At 51.4% G+C, this 24,305-nt stretch overlaps 1 protein-coding gene across 1 annotated transcript in view; it reads right to left on the reverse strand.

Annotated features, from left to right (window-relative positions):
• Positions 1-214: 214 nt before the first annotated feature.
• TSHZ1 (teashirt zinc finger homeobox 1) overlaps positions 215-24,305 on the reverse strand; it is a gene marked incomplete at its 5' end in the record, with an annotated part of 79,514 nt that continues 55,423 nt past the window's right edge. Inside the window, one exon of the mRNA XM_070361483.1 lies at positions 215-4,726. Within this exon, the coding sequence (XP_070217584.1) occupies positions 1,539-4,726 (3,188 nt within the window). The remainder of the gene's footprint in view (positions 4,727-24,305) is intronic.

Genomic DNA, 24,305 nt, shown 5'->3' on the forward strand with positions numbered 1-24,305 from the left:
AATGACTATACTCTGGAATCCAGTGGCACCCAGTGGAGTTAAAAATTTTAATTATCGTTAAAAAAAAGAGTACTTATCATTTGAATAAGCGTTTTAGCACACACATCATGAAACGATGGTTCTGAATAGAATTTCTGTTGGTCGACTGCATAAGCAAATACCTCTCGTTGCTGGAATAACGTCTCAGAGGCAGAATAATGACGACATGACAATCTATGTAAATCAAGAACTGCATGTGGGTTTATTTTACATTTGAGAAAACAGTGGATTTAATTGTGTGAACCAAAATGTACTGTACAATATTAATGATAGAACATCAAAATGTATAATTAATAGTGCATCGCTTGCTTTGTCTTCATTTATTTATTTTCGTCTGATATACATGCATCTGGAAAGACGCAGGTGCCAGTAAAATTTCTCTATTTAAATCAAGCTGCAGGAACTAAATTTTATTCAAAAATTGTGGTTTTACATTATATACACAGAAATTTAATATAAAATGACAATATAAAAAGTTAAAAGAGAAAGCATACAGCCAGAAGGTACAAAGAAAGTTGAATAGATTAAAATGGTACGATATGTAACATAAGGAGTTTTTAAGCTGATGCTGGCAATTTACAAGGAAAGGACGCCAACATTTGCCCCATTTTTTTTTCATTTACCAATGCAGCACGCTTATAGAAAGGTCAGCTTGTACCAAAGCTTACATTTGTAAATAACTATAAACCGCAGTATTTTACAGGAAAAAAGAAATAGCATTTTTACACATTTTTAAATAATAACTTGCATACTTTTTTTTTTTTTTTTTTTGCCAAAAATGGCATTTTTCAGCATCCAGAGGGTTTGGGCATAGTGGCAACTGGGGTGTTTGCTGTTTTTTGTTGTTAGTTTTTGTTTTGTTTTCTGTTTTAAACGTATGACGTTGTGGCTTCCTAACCCCCACGTCCTAGACAACTTTCTGCTCTCCAACAGCTGCATGCATGCTTCCTTCACAAACCAGTTCTGCATATAAAAGCTCGTTTTTTAATTATTAAATAAGTTTTGTGTCTGACACAGCTTTTGATCTGAATGAAATGCCTTTAAGCCTTTTTTTTTTTTTTTTTTTTTTTTTTTTTGAGTGAAAGGCACAGAAATGCGATTGCAGTCCTCACAGGGTTAAATCTGACACTAGGAGGTTCTCTGACCTTTACTGTCATGGCAGCTTTGTAATTTTAGGACGACGTCTATCTCTGTTATTTGTGTCTTTCTTTCCTGCTAAGTAAGTGTCTCCGAGGAGTGTGCCCCACTATCTCCTACAAAAGAGAGCTGAACATCGAGAACAGATGTTGAAAATAAAGGTCAGACTCTGACTCACGGAAAAAGAAAAGGAACATGCACGATCGGACGAAGAGCATATAAATATAACTACAAAATATGTGTAAGAAAAACCAAGGTCCAGACAGGCGGTCAGCAACCGAGGGCAGGCTGATTTCGGAGGCTCAGGCCGGGCCTAGTGCGGTACGACGTTAGTGCAATGCGCCTTGGGCGCGGGCCCGGGGCTACTGTTTCTCCAGCTCGGTCACGTAGATCAGGTGGTCCTCGGGGGACTTGCCGTGGGTCTTGCTGAGGTGCAGTTTGACTGCATGCTTGCTCGCGAAAGTCCGGTTGCACAGCTTGCACTGGAATGTGGAGCCCAGCTCGTCCTCGGCAGCCCCCGAAGGGCCCAAGGCTTTGCTCGCCAGGACTTTGGAAACATTCTGCTGTTCTTGAATCTGGTTTAGGGGCAACTTGGAGAGATCCTTCAAGCTGAAGCCTAAGTGTGTCTCTAGGTGATTGATGTACGTGGAAGCAGTTCTGAACTGAGAGGCACAATCGTTGCAAAAGAAAACAGGATGCCCTGTGTCCAGGTTCTTCAGGAACTTGGTCCCCCCTGTCCTCCGCAGCTGATACTTGACGTTGGCCAGCCAGTGGCTGATGGTGGTCATGGACAGCCCGGTGAACTTGGAGATATGGACCCGCTCCTGGGGGCCAAGGTCCGACATGATGTACTTCCCCTCCGCCGTCTCGCGCAGGCTCGAGGCGAACTGGGCCTGCAGGATGAGCAGGTGCTGCGGGTTCCAGTTGGACTGCCGCCCCTTCCGCTTGTGGACGGGTGACAGCTCGTCCAGCGCCTCCTCGAAGCTGCTGCCATCAGCGTCCGACTTCTCAGACACGGTGGAGGGTGTGGAGGACTTGGGCGTCAGCCGGCCTGTGAGGTTCTTCACCATGTCCGAGATGTCCATGAGTGCGCTCTCCCGGAGCGGCGAGGACACACCATCAGAGGCGCCGGGCACCAGGGGCTTGCTCTTGGACTTGGTCAGGTCGATGGGCTGGTCGCTGTTCTCGTAGAAGTAGCGGTCAGCGGCGCCGGGCGGCTTGGCGGGAGGGGCAGGGTAGGCCGGCTTGTCCAGCATGCTGGTGCTGATCTTGTAGAGCATGGCCAGCGGGTCCAGTGAGGGGCTCACGGGCCTGGACACCTTGCCCAGGTGGGTGTTCATGATGGACTGCAGGGCACTCAGCGGGTTGATGAAGGAGGGCTCAGGTGAGTGGTCAGTGATGATGGCCAGGTTGTTACAGCCATTGGTCACTTTGGCCTTGAGGGGCTCCGTGCCGTTTGGGGTGTGGGCGTCCCCCGTACCCTCCTTCTTGGCCTTTCCCCCGTTGGCCTCGGGGCCCTTCTTGGGCTGGGGCTTGCTGCTGCCCCCCAGCTCATCGGCCCTGGGGAAGTCCTTATTCTCCTTGGCCGCTGGGGACGCGGCCTTGGCCGGCGAGCCCTTCTCCTTCTCTGCCGGCCTCTCCTCCTTCTTCACGCTGACCTTGCCCGTGACCTTCTCTACCAGCTCCTCCATGGCCGACACGTTGCTCTTGTGGGGCGGCGGCGTGAGGCTCCCCGGGGAGTGCAGGAGCGCGCCGTGCTCAGCGGACAGCGGCTTCACGCCGCCGGCGAAGGACGGCTGCATCTGCACGCTCTGCACTGCCGGCGGTGGCTTCACGGTGCCCGGCAGCTGGTAGGCGGCGTGGATGCTCGGGTAGCCACCCCACGAGGGTGCGCCATTCTGGGCTTTGCTGATGGCCGTGGAGACCGTGTTCTCCAGGGACTTGAGGATGTCCACGCCGCCCTTGGTGCTGTCATCCAGGTCTTCCTCGCGGAGGTACTGGTAGAGAGCGGTGGGCTCGAACTTCTCGCCCGTGTCCTCGCCCTCCTCCTTGATCTTCTTGTCCACCTCCCCCGCCACCAGGGCCGCCTTGTCCTTCTCGGGCTCCTTTTTCTCCTCCGCGATGGTGGGGCCAGCCGGAGAGTCAGGCTGCTTCTTGACATGGGCAGTGGTGGCTGCGGCAGGGAGCCGGGTATGCGTGGTCGGCGGCAGGGGGATGGACTGGATCTTCTCCTCCACCACGGGGTCCAGCACCAGCTGCTTCCCCTTCTTGGAGGCGGAGGTGGTCACCTTCAGGAAGTGCCCAGTGACCATCATGTGGGCGGTGAGCTGCTGCAGGGTGTCGTGGGAGCTGCCGCACTCCATGCACTTGAGGATCTGGGCCTTGCGGGCCTCGAACTGCCAGGTGTAGCTGGCCCCGTTCTGGTAGCCGTAGCGGTTGTTGGGTGTCACGTAGGGGTTGGCCGTCTTCTGCTCCTTGGCCGCCTCACTCAGTGCTGCCTCGGCTGCCGCCGCTCCGGCCGGCTCAGGGGAGCCGGGGGCCGCCAGCTCGTGCAACGCCCGCTTTTTGGTGGAGGGGACCAGCTTGGTGAGGGCTGGCACGGGCTCCTTGAGAGGCACTTTCTGGTAATGCTTCGTCTTGATCATGTGCACGCTGAGGTCCTGCAGGGACTCGAACGAGTGCCCGCAGTACATGCACTTGAGCACCTTCTGCGCGTCCTCCTTGCCCTCCATCTCCATCAGCGAGCGCTTCCGGGGCTTGGACCACCGCTTGGTCTTCTCCGAGTCCTTGTCCCTGTTGTCGTCGCGGTAGTGCCCCGTCTCGTTCATGTGCACCGTCAGCTCCACCAGCGTGTCGTAGGCGGCGCTGCAGTCCTTGCAGCGGAACTTGCTGGCGCCCGTGAACACCGAGCCGTAGAGCTTGTTGTTCTGGCGGTAGAGCTGCACGGTGCTGAAGAGGCTGGGCTCTGGCAGCAGGCCGTACGACGACGTCTGCTGCAGCGTCTTGGCCAGGGCGGCCTGGTGCCAGTCGTAGCCCGAGCCGCCGCTGGCGCCCGAGCCTGAGCTGGGGGTGCTCGCCGTGGTGCCCGTGGCCCCCGCGGTGCTGGTGGGGGGCGTGGGGACGGGGGTGGAGCCCTCCTTCTGGGCCGCATCGCTGGTGCTCGTGGTCGAGGCTGACTTCTTCAAGTCCAGGGCCAAGCTGGACCAGCAGGACTCGGAGAAGAGGTTTGCGTACACGGCCTTGATCTGGGCCAAACTGTCCTGGGGGTAGGAGACGCCTTCCGCGCCCTGGCGCTCCTCCTTCTCCTCCTTGGAGGAGGAGCTTTTGAAGTGGGCGGGCTGGTCGCTGTGTTCGCTGAAGGGCGAGCCGTAGCCCGCGTCCTGGTTGGTCGCGGTGCTGATGGGGGAGTTCTGGTAGCTCTGGGCCTCCTTGATCTCCGCCTCCTCGCTGCACGCGAAGTCGGCCTCCTGAACATCCCCGGGCAGCCCATCCTCCTCCACGCTCCCCTCGTCTATCACTGCTGCTTTCAGTTCTTCCTCAGGAACATAAGCTAGGAGAGAGCAAGGAAACACAGTGAGTGCGGACGGCACCCCGAAGACGCGGCCTCCCCAGCGCTCACGCCATCTTTAAAAAGTCGTTTCTCAGCCAAGGATACAAGGCCGCCCCCACTTTATACACCGACCCGCCGCAGCGCCACGGTGGAAACAGGTTTCCACCAAGGCAAGCCCCCAAACCCCGCCTAAGTGAACACATTTCAACGGAAGGGCAGCGTCTGCCCTCTTCTTAGAGATGTCGGTCTGGCCATCATAGCTGGATGGGAAGACAAGCGGGGAAGTGACAAGGTGGGCAGCCGAGGGGCCCCTGCTCCTCCGCCTGTAGACTCTTCCCTCTGTAAGCAACGGGGTCCCTCATGAGCCTCCCCGTGGGGGGACCTGGTTGTCAACTTTTAGGGAAAGATACTCCAGGGACAGGATTCTATGGTGTCCATAAATAAAAACTCGCTTCAATGGTAAGTGATAAAAATACTCTAGTCTCTACTGAAAAAAGGAGGAAGCAACATAGCACCACCAGCCCCTGCCTGGATGGAGCAGAAGTCAGAGAGCCCCGGATATACTAAGCAGCATTGCTCACAAGAGCTGAAAGGTGGAAACAACCCTAGTGTCCACTGATGGTTGAATGGGTGAACGAAGTGTGGTTTACACACACGATGGGATATTATTCAGCCTTTAAAAGTAAGGAGATTCTGATGCATGCTTCAGTGTGGACTAAATCAGGGGCACTGTGCTCAGTGTAACAACCTTAGGTTTCATCACTGGGTCATGTCCAGCTTTTTTGCAACCTTGTGTACTGTGGACCGCCAGGCTCCTCTATCCATGGGATTTCCCAGGCAAGAATACTGGAGTGGGTTGCCATTTCCTTCTCCAGGAGATCTTCCTGACCCAGGGATCGAACCCACATCTCCTGCATTGCAGGCGGATTCTTTACCACTGAGCCACCTGGGAAGCCGTTAAGCCAGCAACAAAAGACAAATACTTAGGAGTCTCCTTACACGAGACACCTAGAGTAGTGAGGTCTGCTCACAGAGACAGAAAGAGAACAGTGGTTTCCAGGGTCAGGGGACAGGGAGAAATGGAAAGCTAGCTATTACACTGCTATATTTAAGATGGATAACCAACAAGGACCTACTGTATAGCACAGGGAACTCTGCTCAGTGTTATGTGGTAGCCTGGATGGTAGGGGAGTTTCTGAGGGAGAGGACACATGTATATGTATGGCTGAGACCCTTTGCGGTCCACCTGAAACTATCACAACATTGTTACTCAGCTATACTCCAGTACAAAATAAAAAGTTTAAAAGAGGGGGAAAAAAAAAGAAGTTGGTGTTTAATGGGTTGAGTTTCAACGTGGGAAGATGGAAAGATCTGGAGATGGATGCTGGGTTTGGCTGCATAACAATGTAAACTTACTTAATACCACTGAGCCATGCCCATAAAATGGTTAAAATAGTAACTTCGAAGTTATGAATATTTTCACACAATAAAAAACTTTTTAACCTAACAATGCCTATAGTAGGTGCTACGATGGCCTGCTACGGGCCAAGCTGCACAGAGGGTGACTTCTCAGGGTGAAAGTGGAGTTTCCCAGAAGCTCGGGCTGCTGACAGCTGTCCGGGGAATGAGAGGGATAGAGGGCATATAAACACCTGGATGGAACCCGGCTGTTTACTGCAGAACATTTCAGATCCTTCACCATGTGACAGGTCTTGTCAGTTCCCAAGGGGACATAATCCCCTGCACTGCTTAACTGACCTGACCAGCGTGCTTTTACTTCTTTCTCTTTTCTTTCTTTCTTCTTTGTGTGTGTGTGTGGAAACAACTAGTGTTCCGTCAACTACCTGGGAAATTTAGGGTTAAGATATTTCCAGAAAGGCCCTATTAAAATGCACTGATATGACCTGAGAGGGTGTCTCATTAAGTAGAATCACTCATTATCACATTATCAGAGCTGGACCCCGAGGGAATGTGGCAGGCAGCGCCGCGTTTTCAGGGACAGTGATGGAGAGACAGAGAAGGAGGCGGCTGCCCAGAGGCTGGACGTGGGGCAGGAGGGAGCCACACGGGAGCGTCCACGCCCGCCCACCAAGGGCTCTGCACACGGATGCACACACGGTGGACACGCACGCTCCGCCGGGCCTTTCAGCTCCCTGCCTGACCTCTGCTTCTCCGCGGGGCCGCCCTGCGCCCGGGCAGCAGCATGACCAGGCGAGCACGTGCACAGCTGCTTCCCAGATGACGGCAGTCCCGCCTCAGTCCACTAACGGCTCAGGGAACCACGGCCTGTGGGGCCTGCTCTGAGAGCGTGAAAAATAATCGACAGGGTGAGCCCGCTGGGTTACAGGCGTCCACACCTGCACAGCGGCCTGCCTGAGGCCGTGGGCCCCTGCAGACTGACCGTGAACTTGACCGCTTTCTCCTTTCCCCAAGACCACTACAGGTTTAGGACGGTCCAGGGTCCCGAGCGCCCACGGCTGGGGTCCACAGGCAGAAGACCGAAGCTCTGGTCACACCCACCGCCTGCAGGCTCCCTGGCCCTGGCCTGGACACCAGGCCCAGCTCTGAGGATTCCGACGGGGACACTTGAGGCTTCGGGCATCCTGGGCAGAGCCCTCTGAAGACAGAGGCACCAGGTCCCCGGGGTGTTGGCCGGACTCCCAGCAGCCCCCCACAGTGCGCCTTCTGAGCCACACTCTGGGGTCACCTAGAAGGTGATCACCTAGTGGGGAGGCCGCCCACTAGACCCAGATGGTCCACTTTCGTGAAAAGAAGATCCACACCAGCGACTGACTGAAGGGAAGCCTTTGACTGGGCGCGTTTGGCTCAGCCGGGGAGCCCGGCGCTGTGCTGGCGCCCTGCCCAGCGCTGCACCGCTTTCGGGCTGCTGCCCCCTCAACGGATGGCCACAGGCTCCATCACCCGCCCACAGCAGGAACCGTCGGGGGTGTGGAGTGAGCAGACCACTTTCCTCTTCCTCTGGAAACACAGACGGGGGCTCCCTCTACCTCCAGGGAGTATTCAGCACCCACCGGTCATGCATGTCCGTGTCCCAGCAGAGCGGGTGTCCTCAGAGCCTGGCGCGTCCCGGCCTGTCCTCCCTGCCCCCAATACTGACCCGTCTGCACCCAGGAGCCCCAGGTTGAGCTCAAACACCTTTCACTCCACCCTCTCCAGCCCCAGGGCAACAGTCACTGCTGGAACCACGGAAAGCAAACCCTGGCCTCCTAAGGGGCACTGGTTTCTGCCATTCCGTCCTTGGACACCAGTCCCCCATTTTCCAGGGCGTGGGGAGGTGGGGGACACCTAACACGCCTGCCTTCTGGGGCTCATCTCCCAGGAGAAACACAAGCAGAGCTGGGGAGCTCTAGGGAGACTTGGGGTGCAGCCTGGGGCCCGCCAGCATCCCCCTACCGGGCTGAGCATGCCCAGCTCCCTGACACCCCACAGGGACACAGTTCCCCCTGCTCCCCAGCCCAGTCACACTCCTGGGAGCTGACTGTGCTCTCTGGGATCAGGGCGCGGCTCCCTGAATCCACCCTGCTTGTCCCCCTGCCGGTCCCTCTGTGGCCTCTTTACGGCTGACCTTGACTTCTTCCCTGACTCCTCCAGGGCACGCCCATGACCACCAGATCTATGTCACTGTGAAGCCCCTCCAGAGGGGGCCTCGGGTTCTCCTGCCCCACTGGGGAAGGCTGGGCTCCGTGAAGCCCTCCTGAGCGCTGTCTGAGCCCACGTGGTGTCGGGCACACAGAAGGAGCTCCAGCTCAAATGTGGGTGTCTCACGGGCACCCCCAGTCAACTACAGACTCATGGCTTCCCCTGCCCCTCCAGCCCCACCCCCAACACAGGTGTCCCACAGGCACCCCCAGTCAACTACAGACAGACACATGGCTTCCCCTGCCCCTCCAGACCTAGAGGGGCTGCCCCAATAAAAGCTTACTTCCTCCTCCTGAGTTAGGAGTCTCCTAGCTCAGCAGTTGAACCACCCCACACAAGCTGTCCACACCTGAAAAGCGAGTTATCCTCAGCGCCTCCTGTCCTGCAGCCCTGTACCCGACGTGGCCTCTGCCCGAATGTGGACCCCCCAGGCCCGTCACCAGACAGTGCAGCAGCCTCCCAGCTGGCCTCTTCCCTCTTGCCTGGCCACGCTCCTCCTCCGTGACCCTCGAGCTAAGATCTTTGTTACAAGCCCAGGAGTAGCACAGGGCGTGCAGACCCCACCCTCCACTGCGTGTCAGCCCCTGAGCACCCCGGTCCCGGGGTCACCACCCCCAACCTCTGCTTCTCTGCCTGGGGATGACGCTCCTCCTCAACGCGAGGCTCTGATGTCACCTCCTTCACGAGGCTGCTTAATCCCCTCCTGGGATTCATTCCCTGCGGAATTAAGAGATGTTTACCTGTCTGTCCTCATCATCAAACTGTGAACTCGCTCGTTTAATTAAAACTGCTGGGCACCCCTGCCCACCTCCCTGGGCTGGGCATTTTCATTTCTTCACCTTATTTTAACCCTCACAACCCTACAAGGCAGTGTCCCTGATAAGCCCATTTTACAGATAAGGAAATGGAGTCTCAAGAAGTTGACCGACTTCCCCCAGGTCACACAGGAGACAGATGAGGGGCTCAGGACTCAGAGGCGGTTCACCTGACTCCCAGCCTGAGACCCCTCCACTCACCATCTCAGGACCCAGTTACTATCCTTTGTTGTGTTAGCACCTCAGTGCCGAAAACACTTGGAGTAAACTCTTGTGAATGAAGTAGTGACCCCAAGTAATTCTGTATCCCTGGTGGCTCAGTGGTAAAGAATCTGCCTGCAATGCGGGAGACCCAGGTTCAATCCCTGGGTTGAGAAGATCCCCTGGAGAAGGGAAGGACTACCCACTCCAGTATTCTTGCCTGGGAAATCCCATGGACAGAGGAGCCTGGCGGGCTTTTGTCCACGGGTTCACAAAGAGTCGGACATGACTAAGCGACACACACTCCCACTTTCTAATTCTGTATCAGTATTTAGGACACTTCTTATGTGCCCTTCATGCTGTTATGAATGAGAGAATCTCAACGAAAAAAGAGTAAGAGGAGAGAAATATTTAAATGTTGATACCCTTTGGCCCAATAATTTTACTTTAGGAAGCATAGCCTCAGAAGGTGATATAAAATACAGAGGGTTCATGCACAAAGATGGAGAAGGCGATGGCACCCCACTCCAGTACTCTTGCCTGGCAAATCCCATGGATGGAGAAGCCTAGTAAGCTGCAGTCCATGGGGTCGCTGGGAGTCGGACACGACTGAGTGACTTCACTTTCACTTTTCACTTTCATGCATTGGAAAAGGAAATGGCAACCCACTCCCGTGTTCTTGCGTAGAGAATCCCAGGGACAGGTGAGCCTGGTGGGCTGCCATCCATGGGGTCGCACAGAGTCGGACACTAAGCGACTTAGCAGCAGCAGCAGCAGCATGCACAAAGATGTCCTTTACGGTATTATTTCATATGAAATTTGCCATTGTCTAAATCTTCAACAATAATTGGTAGTTGGGTGATGTTTTGCTTATACCTATGATGCAACATTGAAAACTATGTTTTAATGACAAGGAGAGATTCATTAAACGGAAAAAGCAGAAGACAAACCTATTCACAGCACAATGGAAAAATCCTCTTAGAAAATATTGATAGTTTTTTTTCTAGATAATGAATATATGAGTTTGTTGACTGAAATGGCTTTTAGTAAATAGCTCTGTTTTCAAAATCTTCAGTGTTTTCAATTCAACACACATGAATTAGCCGTTTCACACCATTTCTGGAATAAAATAGCTGGAAACAGCCACCAGCCAGACCCTGGGAATTAGGGATCCGGAGAAGGGCAGGGCCCAGCCTGGGGGCGGGAATCCGGGAAGGGCTTTGTTCATTGTGACTTTTATTTTTTCATGTTAAAAGGTAAGAAGCGGGGAGAACAACGGAGGGGTGCAGGTGGTATCGGGGTTCCTGCAGCAGGATCTTGGGGGCACTGAGAGTCTGCCTGTGTATCTGCCGTCTGTCTGCTTCCCGCCCCACTCCTGCTCCCCCACCGCCCCCAGCGGGGTCTCCACACAGCCTTCCCTGGGGAGGGGGCTGCGGGTCCCACTGACAGGTGAGGAGTTGGCAGGGCCTCTCCTGAGGCCCTCAGTCCCCAGGGTCAGTGGCCACAAGGCTCCATCACTCCATCTTCCGCCAACATGGTCCCTGTCCATTTCTAGACTCCCAGGATTCCTACTTTATCACACACTCCTCCACTGTATTTATCCCGGTAAGCTCATATTCTTTGGCTATTTCCCTGTTCTACCATGTATTATAAATTAACTTTTCAACTCTAATTTACAAGGGACGCAAGGAAATACAGACCCAGGGGGCAGCTGGGGGCAGGGGGCGTCGGTCCTAGGTCCTCACACTGGACGCCCTTCTGACCGGCTCCTCCCTGGATGCACGGGCCCGGCAGCATCAGCTTTGGAAAGACATGCATGCACCTCCCAAGCAACCCTCGCCTCCTCGCTTTTCACACCCCACCCTTTCTAGGAGTCCTCGGACCAAGCAGCAGTCAGTGTTACCCTACCCCATGGTGCTTGTGGTCACGTGAACACACGGACGACGAGCTGGCCACAGATGCCAAGGGTTTCAAGGGATTCTTTGAAAGCAGTGCCTAAGCCTCTCTCTCCACCCACCCCCCAACAACCGCCCCTACCTTCCAAAACTAGGCTTGAACCAGGAACCTCAGAAGGATCCAGAAACGAATGGGTTTCGCTTGAGAATTTGGGCCTGGGGCAGATGGACAAGGGTTGTGCAGGTCTGCAGACTGGACCCCAGGGTGTCTGGAACAAGACCACAGGGCTTCAGTAGCAGGCGGGACGGAGTCCTTTGCTTTCGTCATGTTGGCAGCAGGGAGGAAGGGGCCACACAGACACCCCCACCACCACATCTGTCCCACCCAGCAAGTGCAAGAGTGACCCCAAGTGCACAGGGGCTGCGGGTGGCGTTCACCTGCCCACGCCCGTCGGGTCCAGGCTGCGGGGCCACCGTTATGGTTCCGGGTTGAAGGACAGACCCCCATCATCATCTGAGGACAGACTTACAGAAGGGACAGACTGACCCATGTGCTCCACTCACAGATTCCATCCTCGGGGCCTCCGTCTCCCCAGCGCTGGGGCTGCAGGAAGGATGCGTAGGAACGTTAGACACACTGCCCTCATCACCAAACTCCACTCTGAGCTCATCCAGCCCTGCGATGGGACCCTTAAGAGGAGCCAGGAAGTGCCCACGACAGGCATCTTCTCATCCCAGGAAAAGCAGGCCCATGGCTGGCCTCTGTTGCTGTGTAGACGTGAGGTTTGGGCAGCAGATTATTCGGGAAGTGCCCTCCACTGCCACCCTGCAGACTTTCTGATCACAGCCGCCCAGAGGAAGGTGGGGGCCCGGAGAGGGTGCACACACAGAGAAGCTCCTGGTTTGGCTCTTCCCCAGGCCTGAGGGGGCAGGCGGGGGAATACACGACCAGAATCGGGTTAGGGAACTTTGTTTATCCGAGCTCTCTTTTCCTCATTAGCACACATAATTGAGAGCTGGCTGTGAACGAGGGAAAGGGAAATTCAAAAGTGACAACTGTGAAACCCAGGCCTTGGCTCTCTGCTTGGGCTCCGGCTCACAGCAAAGACCGAACGTGGCTATTGTATTGCCACCTGGTGAAACTATACAATCAGACCAAATTACATGTTTATCTACATCAAACTAGGTTTTAGACTGGCAAACGTGATACCCATGAACAGATGGCTGTTATATCAAAATATATTTACTCCAAGGGGCCAATTCACAAAAGGGGCTTACGCACACCTCCGTGATAAATGCACAGCTCCAACTCATTGTAAAATCTGCAGAACACATTTTTCTTCCAAATTTATCACTGATCACTTCTGAAGTAACTTCACCTGTGTTACAAAGACAGCCAGTAATTCTGACGAAAGTCAGAAGACACTGGGAAATAGAAAATGCAGAGAAAGGAGATAAGGGGTCAGAACCCCTTCCTTGCTTCTTTGAAAGAACATTAAATACAAGTGGGATGGATGTTAATTTACGAACCTCAGTTCTGATTTTTTCGCAGGAAAGTTGACAATCTGTCAAGCAAATCTAAAAGGCCGCTTTCGCTCTGATGTGGAAGAAGTGAAACTTTTTCTGTCACTTTGGCCAATTTTAGGGGTCTGGCTCCAATGGCTCATGTACGGGTTTGCTAAACCACCTGACTGATAATGAGGATTTCTTTGCGTAAAACCGGACAGAGGCCCTGCTTTAGAATTGTGGAGTCTGTAAATAAAATGGCCTATGGGTTTTACCCAATTCTAATTAGAAATCCACAGGTGACTCCCTTAAAATAAGTACAACATGTCCCCTTTCTCCCTGGCCTGGAATTAATTCAAGGTAAGTGGGAAACAAACAGCCTCATTTCAGGGCGCCCCTCCCAGCAAGCACATCAGATATGACTCTCGTGTCTGGACTTTGCTGCAGTTACAACAATGTCACTCAGCAAGTGACAAAGCACAAATCAGAGCTTAAGTCTCAATTAAAAAGACTGAAAACCTTCTCTGATTTTCAGCAGTGTTAGGAGGAAAAAGAAAAGAAAAACAAATTATGAGAATCTTGAAAAATTAAAAGAGAAGTTGAAATGAAAAGAAGAACAGAAGATAAATAACTCCCGTATGAACCCAGGAAAGCACACAGCTATTTCACTACTAACGGACTGTGTGTTAATATACAAGGCAAATGTTTTCTTGATCCACGTTGAAAAGCCAGCCATCTCTAAGACATGTACTACCACTGCCAAGCATGGGGAAATCGATGTTTTCAGTTACTGCCTCTCCTTTTGGGGCAGGATAAAGACCACGTTAGGACAGTCTGATAAGTCTGGGTCCACAAACCCAGCATTAGCCAAGTAGGTCTGAAACCAGGTCCCGACCTAGATTTTCTACCACCTGAAATGAGAAATGACTTTCATCAGAGAGAGTAAGATTCACCCTGATGGATGACATTCAGAAATCTGGAGAGGAGACTTGGGCATGAAACAGCTCTTCAAGTGGCTTAAACGAGAATAAAGAAATGTAACTCATACTCCGAACCTCATGCAGGACTTACGTCTCAGACACGAATCTCCACATTCACATCCAGCAGCTTATTCTCATAAACACATAGGAAAAGACAGGAAATGTCAGGTCTCCGTGGACTGGGGTGTGGGTGTGAGCAGTGCAGGGTACACCCCTGAAGGTCTCAATGACACACCTACTGTTAACACGAAGTTAGGAGAATTTTTGTCTTTATATTACGGTCGATATAAATTATGTGCCAAAGTGATAGATGGAGAACAAGCCTGCCCTACATAATTACTGCTGCACTTGGCTGGACGCTTAACACAAGGTCAGATGCACCTGACTTTCTTGAAATCCCCTTAATAACAATAATGGCGTCTGAATCAGTTACATCCACACTATCGTATCAGAAAATATCATTCTCTTATCATAATTGGGTTTCCCTAGTGGCTCAGCGGTGAAGAATCTGCCTGCAATGCAGGAGCTGCAGGAGACGCAAGTTCAATCCCTAGGTTGGGAAGATCCCCTGGAGGAGGGCATGGCAACCCACTCCAGTGTTCTTGCCTGGAGAGTCCCGTGGACAGAGACGCCTGGCGGGCTACAGTCCATGGGGTCTCAAAGAGTCGGCCAAACATGCATCATAATAATTGGGTTTATTCTTACTATTATGTGAATTCTCCTAATTGCTCTCCCAGATGCTTGTTTGGAAATTTTGCCTACATAGAGATAGAGAGACTGAGAAAGACATACAGAAACATCCAAGCTTGGACAGAGTAATTATTGGTCGTGAGCCTTTGTTTTCATCAAGAACTACAATTTTCTAAAAATTCACATGGATACAAATATACCAAAGTACATTAAAATATTTGTAGACATTTTTTCTTTCTAGTGATGGAACAGAGCAATATATGTCGCGAGGTGAATGAATACAGCTGTTTAGCCTTAAAAGATTTGGATGAGAGCAGCTACTGAATCACAGAAAACAGAATCAACTCGACGCGGCTGCATTTTCTCTGCTAGAACCCTCAGCTCCCCTCTGCCCTCACCCACCCCCACCCTGAGGAAATCTGATGAATGAATAAGCGTAGAAACGGTAACTGCAGCATAAAATTCTTCTTCTACAATCACTTACAGAAAGAAATGACATTCCTCCCATCAAATAAAACAAAGACTTCAAATCATCATCTCTGCTACTTCTTTTTGTGTCAAAACAGCTTTGCCATCACTCCCCCCCGCCACCACCACCGCCCCCAGCCCTCCCGAGCCCAGCATGCGGCGTGGAGCGTGACGCGGTGAACACGCGCGGCGGGTCCTGCCACATGCCAGACGACACGCAGAGGCCGACGGGACGAGCACACGCCAAGCGGGAAGCTGCCAGCCTCCACGTGGGCGTACGGGTGTGTGCAGGTGGGAGGGAATAAAAAATACAAAGACCTCCCCACCACCCCCAAATGAGAATGAGACAACTGTTCTTATGGCTAGACTTCACTTGTTAAAAATAAATTAACTCTTGTTAGTAGTTTTTGCCATAAAAGGTGCCTTCTGGATGCCAATGTGTCCCTAAAGATGCACTGCCATCCCTAGCCAGATTAAACCCCGCGTCTTCTGATGTGAGTGGACAGAAGGCAACATAGACCATCCCTGCTAGAGTTGAATCTGACACCAATGTGTGTCCTGATGGTTTGCAGTGTAAACACACACATATTGTCTGGAAAAATATGTTCCTCTCACATGGCAATTATACCACGAGGCGCACGCCATCAGCAAATGAGATCTAGATCCTATTTCTCAAATCACAGGCCAACATGTTTTTAGAACATCTTTGTTTCTTTAAAGAAGACACAAGATTTGCTCTGATAGTCAACAGTCATTTGAAGAACGGGGAGAAGTGACAGCTGTCTTTGCTTTTTCACGGTTAAGTGTAGCAAAGTTTCAAATTCCCCTGAGTCTGAGTAACCTGGGCTCTGAGCAATTAGGTCTGCAATCCCCCCCCCACAAACCTGCGTCTCAATCTGCACCCCAATTATGCACAATACAAGGGTGTTTTCCTGTGAGTCCTGCTTTCTGTTCCCCGGGAGGTGAATTCTCCAGAACTCTGCCCGCTCGCAATCATTGTTCCTGGGAAAGATGAATATAAGTGTGGGCGCCTCGCTGAAAGAGCAGAAGCCTTTCCCCGTCACGACTTCCTTCCTTAAAGTCAGCTTGAAGTCTCTCCTTCTCAACCCAGCAGACACCAGCCTGGTTACTAGAAATACCCACGCACACAAGGCAACCGGTGGTCATCCACACCTGTCCCTACTGGGGACACATCCTGATGAAAACGGAGAGATGGGTTCTTTCCATCAAAGACGCCCAGCTTCTGCCATGCCCCCAAATTTAGGTACTTGGAATCATTCAGATACCGGCCTGTAGCATAACCGGCTAGAAAACGAAACGTTTCCATTTTTAACCCACTTGGATTTTAAGTTAATAGCATCTAGATGGAAGAAAGATCGTGATACTGGAAAATACAACATACGAATACAGCATTCTAGTAGGGAAATACGTGGAATAGCCCACATTAACATACTTGAATTTACAAGGATGTCACAGCACACGTGGCACGCAGGGTGTTCCTCTCACTAGAAGACCTGATTTTTCTAGAAGCAGGGTGGCAAGTACAGGTATGATACCCAGGGAAGCCAAATCCCATTCCAGCTTTGAAAGAAGGTTAAACAGCACTTCAGCAATTCAAATAAAATGGCTCTTGCTCACACGGACAAGGAAGGGAGTGAAATGACTTTTCAGGCAGCGCGAGTTTAGTTCAGTTGCTCAGTCGTGTCCAATGCTTTGCGACCCCATGGACTGCCGCGCCAGGCCTCCCTGTCCACCACCAACACCCGCGTTCTAAAAGTGGCTCCTTTATAATTACAGGGAAATGAAGACAAGGCAGGTTCTCCTCCTTCCAAGTTTTCAAGACAGGGGCTCAGAGCCATCCTAAGACCACCCTGGACTTGCAGATAACCCTGTGGCAGCCTGCCCCTCCTCACCACCCCCACCCCACCTTGGAATGAAAAGAGCATGTTATTAGCAGAGGTCTCCCCGGGAGGGCACGGCGCCCTGCACTGGCAATCCTGCCGCGATTCTAATCTCCAAGATTGACTTGCTCTTCCTCTTCCATCTGATAAACTATACATCCCAGCGCTCTCGTTAGGGCTCCCGCCACCAAAGGGAGCGCAGATACACTAGTCCAAACCCCTCCCCACTCAGCTCTGCCGAGATGATTTCACTGACATGTTCATTTCCATCCCCGCTGGCAACACCAGAATGGAAGTCTTTAACCTGTTTCCATTACTTATACAGATGACCACGGCACGGCGGGACAGATGTGAGCCACGCTCCACATAACCGGCTCCCATGCGTTCCTTACAGGAAGCGCGAGGAGGGATGACCGTCGCTGGACCATATTATCCGGGCTCCATACCATCCTCCCTGTTGCCAGATTCATTAACTTGGTGCTCAGCATTTCCCTTGCTTTCTTCGTAAAATCTGCTGGGCTGGTTGGGCTCACTTAATTTGGAGGAGGAAACCTTTGTCAGCGATGATGCTTTGATCACGTGCGCTCAGGGGTGAGCAGGGGATGGGGGAAGGGCAGGAAACGAGCGAGGGAACAGGGAACAACCTTGTCGAAAACGTTACCTTCCCAACGTGGGATGATGAGAGAGAAGTCGGTGAGCGACGCCGGGACTCAGAGACGGCTGTCACTTCAGATAGACACCGGCACGACTCACCTAGACAGGTGACACTTTGGTGCAACTAAATCCTGCTGCCTTATTGAACACCTGGAGATGGGGCTCAGGCAGACTGCGGGCCGGGATGCCTGGGGCACCCAGAGACGTGAATTTAGCAGGTGGATGGGTTTCACTCCTCATCCGCATCCTTAAGTGGGGTGGAGATGCTCCTGGCTACAGAGATGGAGACGCTGGCGTCACTGTCTGGGTTCCAGCCTTGTGCCCTCTTCCTGCTATTTCCCCCCTGCCGCCCCTGACGAGATCCACAGTTGGGGGTTGGGGCAATGCTCCAAGTCATTAGGGGAGGCGCAGGGCCCTTATACTCGTCCTTCTTGCCCTTTTTAGAAATCTCACGGAAACAGCAACTCCTGGATAGTCTAGAGACGTTTCGTCTTTTGATTCCTTCTGGAAGTCCGCTCAGGGTGCACCAAGTCAACCCCAAGACCACATCTCCAGAAACTCTGGCTTTGGGTGGGAGTCCTGGAGGCTCAAAGATTTCTAGGAAAAGGTTTGCAAATAAAAGATTCATTGGTGGAGCATCAGAAACAAAAGCAATCCTATTCCAGCTGTTCTACCAGGAAAGCCTTTCTCCACGAGACCAGCTGAATGAGACCCAGAGTCTCCACTCCAACCTCTCACTTAGTCTCTGAGTTTCTCTCTTCCCGTCTGTCTGCGTTGGTTCTGTTCAGGAAACTGCTTGGGAAGAAACGCTGGACATGTTTAAATTGTAGAGAAAAAAAAAAAGTACTATTTCCGAAAGAAACTCTGCAGAGGGAGAAAGAGAGCTCATACTAAAGACCATCTAAACGACCCCGTGGGAGTGGACTGGAAAAAAGATCCTCAAAGCCCAGAAACAAGGACGTTTGATGATAACAGATCTCCAAGCTCTGAAGCCACGGCCTGGAAGCAAAAAGGGACATTCATGTAAATAAATTCTCTGTAGAAAGGTAAGGGGCCCACTGCGATCAGAAGTGTTTTCTCCATGACAACACTGAAGTCCAATCTCAGGTCGGAATGAAATATATTCTGGGATAATGATCCACCCAGAGAGAGAGAGAGAGAGAATGCCTTTTTTCAGCACACTAGAAATTTATTTGAGAGTACTGATAATATACTGTTATTTTTAAAGAAAGAATTTATTTGTTCTTGGGTAAACATTTCATACCCACAGCACATCTGCCCAGCTGGCATTATGCTTCGGATTAAAATGTCATTGAATAATAATAGGTAATATTTATTGAAGCCTTTCTCTGGACCAGACACTATCTTAAGTGCCCTGCATTTATTAACTGTTAGCCTCTCGCCAGCTTGGTACAGGGAAGGCCTGTGTCTGCTCTCCACGTCTGCAGGAGAATGCTGAGGCCAAGAGGCAGGGGGAGCCGCCCCTGAGCACAGGTGACCGCAGCTACTTGCCAGGGTCGGGGTTGGGGGAGTGGGCGTCTGTTTCGGAGCCAGGCTCCTGACATGCACTCAGAGGATGGCACAGGTCCCACTTCTACCAGCAACTCCAAGTGGTGTGAGCTTTGATGCATTCTGTCTTTAGAATATCCTGCTTGTAAAAGCAGGTCTTTATCTACATCAAGGTCAACAAAACCGTCCTCGGACAATCCCGCCTGAACATCAAGGCCAGGGACCAGCTGTGAGAGGCCACAAAGGACCATCTCCTCAGGGTCTGCCTTCAGGGACGGCTCCCCTGGAACCCCTTTCCAGCCATGTTAACTGGCTGGTCGTCGCAGAGACAGAAAGCAGGATGTGTGACCAGGACCTGTGAGCGGGGGCGTGTGGGAAGTTGTGCTTCATGGGGACCGAGTTTCAATCTGAGAAGTTCTGGAAAAGTTCTGGAAATGGAGGTGGTGATGGCTGAACCACAATGTGAATGGACTTAATGCCATTTAATTGCACATTTTTACATGGTTTAGATGAGTTTATGTACATTTTACCATGATTAAAAAAAGTGGGGACAAAAAAATAAAAGGGTCTCCAACCATGACCCCTCCAAGGCTCCCCTGCTGAGTCACCTCTCTGCCCAGCCACAGCCTCCCCACCGCAGGGGCTCCGTCTGCCCGCTGGCCAGGCCTCCAGGACCCCCAGCTGCACAGATGATCACGGGTCTGGTCTCTGTCCTGCCCCTGGGCCACGAGCACTGACAGCAGCTTAGGGGACCTGGGCTCCCGGCAGCTCTCTGGGTGCCTGGAACGAAACTGAGGCTCAGTAACTACCAGTGAGAATGAGGAAGTAAGGGAAAAGGAAACACTAAACGGGACCCGAAGCCCAAGGGTGCTGCTTTGCTTCGTTCGCACACATGGTATCCGGGTCCACGTGGGCCCCTCACCTGGGAAGCAGAAACAACTCCGTTTTTCAGTCTCTGGTATAAAAGTCCCGTTTAAACATCTTTTTTTAAAGAAACTACATTCCCACTACATGAGGCAGTCAAACTTAACTTCCTCCAAAGTTCTGAAGGGGTTCCTGACTTGACGGTGAGCAGGAAGGGCCTACCACAGGAACGGATCATCAAGGGAAGAAATCGGGGCGGAAAAGGGAGAAGCCGCCACTCTGGAATCCTGTCTCAGATCCATCTTCCCTGAGCGGTGTGCCTCCCGTTAAATCAGTAAGAATATCTGTCAGAGATATCCCGCTTCACCATTTGCCTGATGTCAAACCTAAATAAACCAGATCAGAAAACCAGCAAGTGGCAGGAGAGAAATGAATGGTGCTCGCTGTAACTCGCTTGGTTTGCTCGCTGATTTCGGGGGGCGGGGGAGGAGGGGCGCCCTGGCAATCACGGCAGTCATTTGCAGCACTAATGTCCAATTCAGCCTCCTTTCACTCTCCTGATTTAGGTGGTCAGAGTGGTTTCGTAGTCGACACGGGGAAGCTGTGCTGTTTAGCAGGCTGTTTAATGGGAAACTGGCAGTCTTATTTCTTTTCTAGATTTGGTTTGTCACTAGGTCTCCATTACATGCCACTCGGCTTTGATGTCTTTGGACAGGACTGATCAAAAGATGTCATTTGACCTACACAGCATGGCAGAAACTTGGAGAAGTCTCATAAAGCGACACTCTGGCTGTAAATAAAATGACATTATTATTTCCTCTCTCCTATCATGTAGAAAAGCCAATTATGGTAATGCACTGCATGTCAATGGAAATACAGCAATCTTTTTGGAGCAGTGGCTGCAGACATCAGTATTGTGACTCTCCTTCCTGGGAAAATTTGCCCATTGGAAAATGAAGAGGAAGGAGGTGATAGATGTCTCCAAGACGGTTAATAAAATCCCAGACAGCCAAGAAAAGTGCAAGTCAGCAAAACAATTGGAAGTACAAAATGCAAACTGTTAAGTTTCCAAATTATCTAATAATTTAATCTGCAGTGATTTACATGCCAACACCGAGATGGCCAGTACCACGCCGTGCTGTTTCTGAGCGTTTGACTGACAGGAGAGGCGATTTATGGTCCTAATAAACCCTTCAGACCCACGACTCCTTAAGGAAGAGGCTGCGGGGAGGGAAGAAGGGGTTCTAACCTCACCCCCGAGATTCATCCGGAAGTGACAGCAGTAAGGTGGAGTCCTGCCCGCCCTGCGTCTTAAGAACCCTGCGTGGTTGGTCTCCGAATGCCCTGCTTTAAGCATTTCCACAGGTGCGGAATGTTCCCCAGCTTCCTTCCACTGCAGCCTGTACCAGGAATGAATACGCATACAATACGCTCTCCCTGCCTTCAGGAGAGAACCATTGGAAACAGAGCTTCCCCTGAGTGGCGTCTCTACTACGGGGGACCAAAGATGCGGGAGAGCCAGAGCGCCTTTCAGCCCCACCCCCAGGGTTTCCTTCCTTCCCGTTAGGACGCGGGAGCCACTGAGGAGCCCTGCCCCGGTGCCCTGGAAGCCGGGGGCAGCCTCCATCCCCCAGCCCCCACCGCATGTCTCACCCCAGGCAGCTTCCCAGGCCACCCTGCCCTAAGTCCGGGTCAGCGTGCAGCTTGACCCTAGCAGCCGGCATGCGCAATGGCGTCTCCCAGGCGCTTGACCAACGCACGTGTCCCCAGAGCAGCGGGAGCTCGCGTTTTCTGTGGTGTGTGTGCCAAATCGCTTCGGTCGTGTCCAGCTCTGCGCGACTCCAGGGACTGGACCCCTCCAGGCTCCTCTGTCCATGGGATTCCCCAGGCAAGAATACTGGGGTGGGCTGCCACTTCCTTCTCCAGGAGATCTTCCCCACCCGGGGATAGAACCCGCGCCTCTTGGGTCTCCTGCGTTGGCAGGCAGGTTTTTTACTTCGGCCGCGCCTAGGAGTTTTCTGTTGGCATCACTTATTCAAATTGGGAGATGGCAGCTTCAGACCGGCCCATGCAGGATTATGGGCAGAGCAACAACATAAAAATGAGGTTTCCTCCGTGGGGGAAATATTTGAATATATCTGTAATCTTGGTGTATATTCAGTTTAAGGAAAACTAGAGCCACACAATGACCTTTCACTGAAATCAAGAAAAGAAAGCATTTTTTTTCAGGCCCACTAAATCCACGACAGAACAAAGACTTTGGGGCTACATCAGAAAATTTTTTCCAATGGTTTAATTGTTTTGGGCTGAAAACATCTTTATGATAAGTGATTCGTAAGCACACATTGCACCTACACCTTTCCTCCCACCCTGCAATTTAATTCTGGTGCATAAAAAAGTGTCAATTCAATTTAGAATCGGCACTGAATTTTAGTAACTTTAAATAACACTCTTCCTGTCAATAGTGCTGGGGTGTAACAGGACATTTGCAAGGTCCCACACTGCACGAAATAGACTGGTAGCAAGTCCCCTCATGGACTCAGCCCACGTGCTCTCAGGCGATCCCCAGGTCATCCCTGTCCTTTCTGACTCAAGCACAAGCCTCATGGTTTGCAGGTGGGAGCTGAAGGGAGGTAAGACCTTCTGTTTCAGCCCCATTTTTTGGCTTTCAAAGGACATCCTTAGGTTGCCACAGAATGCAAGCCTGTGACTTGTGTTTCCTGCCATACCAGTGTGCCTCCTGATCACCATTTACTTCCAATAACCACTATCACTAATGACCATGTGGAAATCAACATACAAGTTAAATTTTTGTTCACTGAACTGCCGGCAAGGTTGGTAAGCCGCTCTATCTCCCATAAGGCTGCCTCCTTATTGCGCTGGGCCGCATGTTTATTTTTCAGGATCTAATTGAAAAAGGCTTCTGAGCTCTAACGGTTGCATGGAGACCCACTATTTTCTGTGATCTAGAAATCAATCAGTCGCTCTTCCAGTCGAAGGGCTCTTTCAGTGAGCTATGGTTTGAGCCACAGTATTCCTTCCTTGGCTTCCTGGGTGGCTCAGTGGTAAAGAATTTTCCAGCAATGCTGGAGATGCAAGTTCGATCCCTGGGTTGGGAAGAAGGACATGGAAACCCACTCCAGTATTCTTGCCTGGGAAATGCCATGGGCAGAGGAGCCTGGCAGGCTACAGTCCATGGGGCTGCAAAGAGTCGGACACAACGTAGCACCTAAACCACCACCGCCGCGCCTTCCTTGCAGAGAGGACCCTAAGCAGGCGAGTGAGCTGATTACATCCACGCTCTATGCAAGACTGGCCCGTGGTCCATCCTGGTCTGCCCACGGCCCATGCACGGGGTGTGTGTCACAGCCTGGTGCTCCGTCACCCTCCCCGTAACCCCTCCTATGGTGGGAGGCATCAGTCCCTCACAGAGTAGGGGGACTTGGCCACGTGAGTTCAGGGCATCACAGAGCTCTGTGTGCTGACCAGACACCAATGTCACTCGCTTCCATGAAGAGTTTCCTCCAGATCCCACTTCACTCCAGACTAGAAGACTCAGTCCCTTCAAAAGAACACTCTTGAAACCAAAACTGATTCCTAAACACAGAAGGAAGAAGTGATCTATGTTTGAGCATCCTAGCAAAGCATGCGTCAGTAAATGTAAGTACTTTACTGCCCTTGAGGTGGGACCACGTGGGCTTTGTGTAAGGAAAAAAATACTAGATTCATCATCAGATAAGAATTTCAAAATATTTCTGCATTTCTAAGTTTTGAAGGCATTTCATCTCGAGATGAGAGGGGATGAGGTGGGGGAGAAGCAGATTTATCCACTGGATATCTCATTCCCTACCCCAATATTAAATTTTATGTGGGGAATCTAGGAGTTTAAAAGCTTCACATTTTTGTGTAATAAAAAAGAAATACAATATCCTGTTGCTGTGCGTAGTGACACTTTATGCAGGAAAGAAAACCGTTCTCCTTAGCTATTCTTTGAAATACGACTTACGACGTCATTTAATTTTTGAAAACCCTAAGGTCATGTAACACACTTTCTCTGTCATTTGTAAGTACATTAAGTCAGTGGCCATACGACAGTGAAATTATGATAATGGGCTGCTAAAATGGATCAGGCAGGCGCTGCATTTCATGTTAGCTTCAAACAACCGTCAGAGCATAGCTCAAATCAAATATGACAGCAGAAAAGCACGGAGTTTACTTTTCTTAAAGTGTTGTTACTTAGTCAAGTACACATGCATGATGAGTCAAAAGGACTTACCTTGGCGGTGAATTGCAAAGAAAATAATCCCACTGAGAGATAAATTTCTCTTTAAAAAAAAAAAAAAAAAAAGATACTGTCTTAAAATCACAGATGTCACCTGGAGAGGAATGCAGAGGTCAGAGCAGGCTTCTGCCCAAGACATTTCTCCTCCATGGGC

The sequence above is a fragment of the Bos mutus genome, chromosome 24 (assembly GCF_027580195.1).
Source record: "Bos mutus isolate GX-2022 chromosome 24, NWIPB_WYAK_1.1, whole genome shotgun sequence".
In the NCBI taxonomy this organism is placed as follows: Eukaryota; Metazoa; Chordata; class Mammalia; order Artiodactyla; family Bovidae; genus Bos; species Bos mutus.